The 6232-nt window shown below is 40.3% G+C and overlaps 1 protein-coding gene across 1 annotated transcript in view; it reads right to left on the bottom strand.

Moving 5' to 3' along the window:
• The window catches only part of EFCAB2 (EF-hand calcium binding domain 2), a 54541-nt gene extending 51101 nt beyond the window's left edge, over positions 1–3440 (bottom strand). Inside the window, exons 1-2 of the mRNA XM_006752767.2 lie at positions 3368–3440; positions 3171–3275 (exon numbers count right to left, since the gene is read on the bottom strand). Of these exons, the coding sequence (XP_006752830.1) occupies positions 3171–3275; positions 3368–3440 (178 nt within the window). The remainder of the gene's footprint in view (positions 1–3170; positions 3276–3367) is intronic.
• Positions 3441–6232: the final 2792 nt, after the last annotated feature.

The raw sequence follows: 6232 nt of genomic DNA, 5'->3' as shown, positions 1-6232 counted from the left end.
ACCCTTGAGTAGTCATGTTAATAAAAGTGTAAAGCCTGGCCTGCTTGGCTCAGTGATTGAACATCGACCTATGAACTATTAGGAGGTCAGGGTTTGTCAGGGCACATGCCCAGGTTGTGAGCTCTATCCCCAGTGTGGGGCGTCGGGGAGCAGCTTTTCTCTCTCTCTCTCTCTCTCTCTCCCTTCCTCTCTGAAATCAATAAAAATATTTTTTACAAATATAGAACTGTAAATAAAGCCATAACTCATCATTGTGCTCTGGAAACAATTTCTAGCTACAGAACATGCTTAAACTATAACCTTGATATATATGAGAAACTGGTTGGTTGGTAATCCAAGTAATTCTATTTAATTCATGATTACATCTAATTCAAAATCAGAAATAATATCTCAAAAATTAAATGAAGCTAAAATTAATATGTAGGTTTTCAGTAAGTTTATGCAATTTTGCCAAGCTTGGAGGAAAATATTAGCAATAATACGTTTATTTTCACAGAAATGTCATGTTAGCAGGTGTTCTAGAAAATGTTACTTTTTATAGAGTGCCCATTTAGCAAAAGTGAAATGACCATATGTGGAAATAAGCACTTTACAAGATGATCAGATGGTGAAATAATACCAGAACTAGTAATTAACAAGCACACTTTTATAACAGAACTACTACAAAAGATGCCACATTTCAGACTATCATGTATATTTTAAAATAGGTTGTATACTGACTGAAGGTTTATCAATGTTGATAAAATAAGAATCTTAGAAGTATTTTTTGTGTTAAACAGTAAGAATGCATTTATTGTGTACCCTCCATCCCCCATGCAATCTCATGGGTGTGCTCTTAAAAATGATATCCTTTATATTAACTTGATTCAGTATCCTGAATAGAGCCAGGAACCGGTATTTTTACAAAGTACCTCAGGGGATTTGATGAGTGGCCAAGTTTGGGAATCCCTACATTAATTAACAGGGTAGTTTTAAAGAACATCAGGCTTTGCAGCCAGAAACAACCCCAAACAAATTCCTACTCTAACCTTTATAGACTAAGTGGGCTTGGGCAAGCTATTTAGTTTCCCTAAAGATCAAACATACTTTTCTAAAATGAGAACAATGCCTTGAACACAGAACATTGTTAAGTATTAAGAGAAAATGTATATAAATACTTACAATATGTATGTAAATATTAAATAGATGTTAACTGATAATAACTATTTTAACTGCTCAAACCATCCACCTCTCCCCCATTCCCTACCTTTGTTCCTGCTCCTCTGTCAAGCTGGTATCTCCCATTTTTCCCCTGCTTTTTTTTTTGTTTTAAATACTTTAATTGGTTTCAGAGAGGAAGGGAGCAAGAGAGAGAAACAGAAACATCAATGATGAGAGAGAATCATTGATCTGCTGCCTCCTGCACACCCAACACTGGAGATTGAGCTCCCAACCCGGGCATGTGCCCCGACCAGGAATTGAACCGTAACTTCCAGGTTCATAGCTCAACATTCAACCACTGAGCCACGCTGGCTGGGCAAACTTGTAAACCTTTAAGCCACTCTTTCGATCTCTTCCAACAAGCCTCCACCCACGCAGACACCATCTCCCTTCTCATTCTCTAGACTAGGCCAAGTACTCGTCCTCTATGCTTACACATCACTCTGTGCTTATTTCTCTTCATTCATGAAATAATATTCATTGAACACCTATGATATACTAGACACTGAAGACACAGTAGAGAACAAAACTGATGTACTGACATTCTAATAGAAAATAAGAATATTTAGTGTCTGTTTTCCCTTACTAAATACTAAGTCCTTCACATCTATATCAAGTTCATTTTTATATCTCTGGCATTGAACAATGTCTCGCATAAAGGAGATATTAATAAATGCTCTTAACTAAAAAGATGAAAGGCTTAATTAATGAAAGTAAGTTCTGGAGAAGAAAAAAGTGGATGAGGTCATGAATACAAATGAGAAAAGGAGCGCTCTTCTACTAAAATAACAGGGAAGGCGGGAAAGGAGTGTTAAACATGTGTTTCAAGGTAGAGGCAACAAGCTGAGGGAGTTCAGGGCTAATGATTACCATTTTTAAGAATACAAAGCAAGATCCTCTACTGAGAATAAGGAGGTTGAAGTTAGATCAAACAGTTTTAAGCAAAGTTCCTCCCCGCACACACACAAGCCAGTAGGAGGCTAAAGTAGACATTCATGGATGCCTCCGCCTTCTCCTCTGCCTCTTCCCCCTCCCCCTCCACCTCATCTTCCACCTCGCTCTCCTGCTTTTCCCCTCCTCTTCCTCTCCTTTTCCTTTTTTTTTTTTTTTTTTTTTTGGCAACCAGGATCCAAATACTTCCTATTTTGAGGGAATTCCTGTTGTGTGTATTAGCAGAATACAATGTCATCTCACTAAGGAAGCCAAAAAGGATAGATCTTCCCTCTCCCAGTCTTCGGGTAGTAAAGGAATAGGAACGTGACCCAGGCTCAGCCAATCAATATTCTTGTGCAGGATTTTGAATTTTAAGAAGCTAATACAAAAAAGTAGGGAGTTTTTGAATTACATATGGGGATGGAAAAAGCAATAACAGCAAGAATTTAGTTAACATTGGTTCAAGGGCAGCAGTACTGTTAGAGACAGAAATAGAATATTGGGGACTAGCTATTAGTTGTAAGAAATATTAATCATGCTCTGTTAACCACAATTGTTTTATTCTGATTTAAAAAAGCACACTCACCCGCCGTGGCTCAGTGGTTGAGTGTTGACCTATGAACCAAGCACTCATGGTTCAATTCCTTGGCATTTCTTCATCAGTTTTCATGCCTGGGTTGCAGGCTTGATCCCCAGGGTGGGGCATGCAGGAGGCAGCCAATCAACAATCCTCTTTCATCACTGATGTTTCTCTCTCTCTCTCCCTTCCTCTCTGAAATAAATAAAAACAGATTTAAAAAAAATAAGAGAGAAAGCACATTCTAACCTGGCTGGGGGTTGAACACCCTGGAACTTGGGAGTCAACCTTGGAATGGGGTCCATTCTCATCCAAGAACTGCCTATTATCACAGAAAGATTAACAACATTGTTGCCCAAATAATGATGGCCTGCCCAGAGCCCACATTGCCTGCAATGTGTAACCATTATGTCCATATTTTTTTCCTCTTGCCTACTTTCCCATGTAATCTTTCTCCTACCGAATATAAGCAGCTGGCTTATGGAGGGGGGCAGAGCAGATTTTGATGGATGACCTGCTGTTCTCCCATGCTGCCGCCAGGACTGGAATAAACACTCACATATGACTCAACACCGGCTCTGCTTAATTGGCTTAAATAGTGACAGGCAGCCTGGTCCCATTGGTTGTCCAGTTTCAGCACAGCAGTAGAAAATTAACCAAACTGTCCTTGTAGCATGCCCTTGGCCGTACAACCTCCTTGGTTTGGGCTGGTTGTGTTGTCCAAGTTCATTCTCCAGATTCCCTGTTGATTTTGTGAGCTCCCTGCTAACTTCTAATAAATTCCTTTTCTACTTACATTAGCCACTATCTGTTTTATTTGGTTGATAAATTGGGACGGGGAGAGATAGAAGGATTGAAGAAATCAGAGGTCTTGATAAGGTCCAACAGCAGGTAATTTATGTAAGGAAACAGAACACCAGTGGAAAGCTGGGAGATTGTGGTCAGTTGATAGTATAAAAGGGTCAGGATTTCAAAGTGTCTCATGTTATGCCTAGATTTCAAGATCCCCAAAAGCCCACCAGGGAGCCAGCCGAGTCCGATGCAAAAGCAAAGAGTCTTTATTCGACCTAGCTCAGCTCCCCAACCACACTCACCAACGCAACGGCAAGTCAAGTGGCAGAGAGAAAGAACTCTGTGTGGAGAGGGGTTTTATAGGGGGTTGGAGTAAGGGGAGGAGAAAGGATTGTGGGCCCTGCCGATTGGCCAGGCGCAAGTCGGTGTCTTGTTACACAGGACGTGGTCATATCTATGGCGCGCACTTCCCTTGATTGTCATTGGTTAGTTTAAAGAAGTCCTGGGTGTGGCTAGCAGAGGCTTGGGCTTCCAGGAAGAAACTCCTTGCCAAGCACATGGCTGCCCAAAAATGGAGCATCCAGGGTAAGATGGAAGGCATAGCCCTTACCCTGGGGCAAGATGGAGGGCGTAGCCCTCGCCCTTTCATCTCACAAGATCTAAATATGAGAATAAGATGTTAAAAAAGAATGGAAATGAAGATCACTGAAGTTGGAAAGAATAAAGAATTATGAAACTACTGTGTTGGATGAATGGCCTACCTAGTCACTGAAGTCATCCAAAATGATGGTGGAATTTGGAATGGACAGAAAACTGATAAAGAAATGGCAAAGGCTTTGATCAGCAAACAGTAAGCAAAAGGGAGACAGTAATAAAGAGAAAAGATGAAGAAGAACAAATTTCAAAGGAAGAATTTTTATGTAAGAATGAAAAAGCAATTAATTTGGAATTTGAAGTGGGCTGATTCAACTTCTACTTGAAGGCAAAAAGACATGGGAGAATGAATAGTCCTTACTCTGAATGGCACCAAAAGAAGTGGTAGGCCAAGAGAAAGCGGAGATTAAGGAATGAGCGGGGTGTTCTATAAAAAAAGTATTTGTCCACTCATCTGCTGATGGGCACTTAGGTTGTTTCCAAATCTGTGCTGCTATGAACATAGGGGTGCATATATCCATTTTTTTAAAATTTATTTCTTTATTGATTTCAGAGAGGAAGGGAAAGGGAGAGAACGATCGAAACATCAACAATGAGAGAGAATCATTGATCGGCTGCCTCCCGTTTACAATAGCTAAGATTTGGAATCAACCTAAGTGCCTATTAGCAGATGAGTGGATTAAAAGACCATGGCACATCTACACAATGGAATACTACGCTCCTATAAAAAAGAAAAGAACTTTTACCATTTGCAACAACATGGATGGAACAGGAAAGCATTACGCTAAGCAAAATAAATCAATCGGACAAAGATAGATATCACATGATCTCACTCATATGTGGGATATAATGATCAACATAATTTGATGAACAAAAATAAATCCAGAGACAAATGGCACAGGAGGTGGGTGTTAGAAAGCAGCCAAAGGACTTGTATGCATGCATATTAGCATAACCGATGGACACAGACACTGGGGCAGTGGGGGCTTGCCCGGGGTGGGAACAGCTGGGGGGAAGAAGGAGACATATGCAAAACTTTCGACAATAAAAAAAAGTTTTTGTAAAGAAATTTATTTACATGAGAATAAGCCTCAAGCACCAAAGGACTCCATACAAAGTAGTGAAAAGAAAGTCAGGAGGAAGAGAAAGGACAGGTGAAGGTCAGAGCTATATAAAGAAGGGAACACAAGAAAATAAAATAACTGGAGATGTCTGCATATGAAACAGAAGTAAACAGCTGAATACAAGTATGCTGAAGAAAATTCATATTTGAATACAAAGGCAATAATCCTATAGAATATTTCCTCTCTTTTACCTAAGGCCCAGGCTCCTGTCTTCTTATCCAAATTTAGATTCAAATCTGTGTCCTCTAGTGAAATATTGACTAGTTGATCCTTTTAAGCTTCAACTGGGGTAGCAGTTCCTTTCAGGACTGTAAATACCAAATAACGGCATGAATTGGTCTAACCCACTGGTTCTCAACCTTCCTAACGCTGTGACCCTTTAATATAGTTCATGTTGTGGTGACCCCCAACCATAAAATTATTTTCGTTGCTACTTCATAACTGTAGTTTTGCTACTGTTATGAATCGTCATGTAAATATCTGATATGTAGGATGTATTTTCATTGTTACAAATTGAACATAATTAAAGCATAGTGATTAATCACAAAAACAATATGTAATTATAAATGCGTTTCCCGATGATCTTAGGCGATCCCTGTGAAAGGGTCATTCGACCCCCAAAGGGGTCGCGACCCACAGGTTGAGAACCACTGGTCTAACCCAATACTTAGAACTTGTAGGCACTAATAAACACTAACTAAACTATTAAATTCTTAAAGGCAGGAACACAGCAAAAGTGACAGGATACCACTTAGATCATAGTAATGAAAGGAAAAAAAATGCTACAAGCCGCCTGTTTTATCTCAACTCCCCAGGCTCCCCCTCCCCAGGCTTCCCCCCCACCCCGCTAGAGACGCCAGGGATGGGGAACAAAGGGAGTGCAGGCCTTGAGGCTGCCCTCGGAGATAGCCCTGCTCACAAGCGGAAGGCTGAGTAAACAGAGCGCCAATCA

Source organism: Myotis davidii, unplaced genomic scaffold, assembly GCF_000327345.1.
Source record: "Myotis davidii unplaced genomic scaffold, ASM32734v1 scaffold510, whole genome shotgun sequence".
NCBI lineage: Eukaryota > Metazoa > Chordata > Mammalia > Chiroptera > Vespertilionidae > Myotis > Myotis davidii.
Note: the sequence above shows the minus strand (reverse complement) of the source record. Positions and strands in the feature narration are given on the sequence as shown.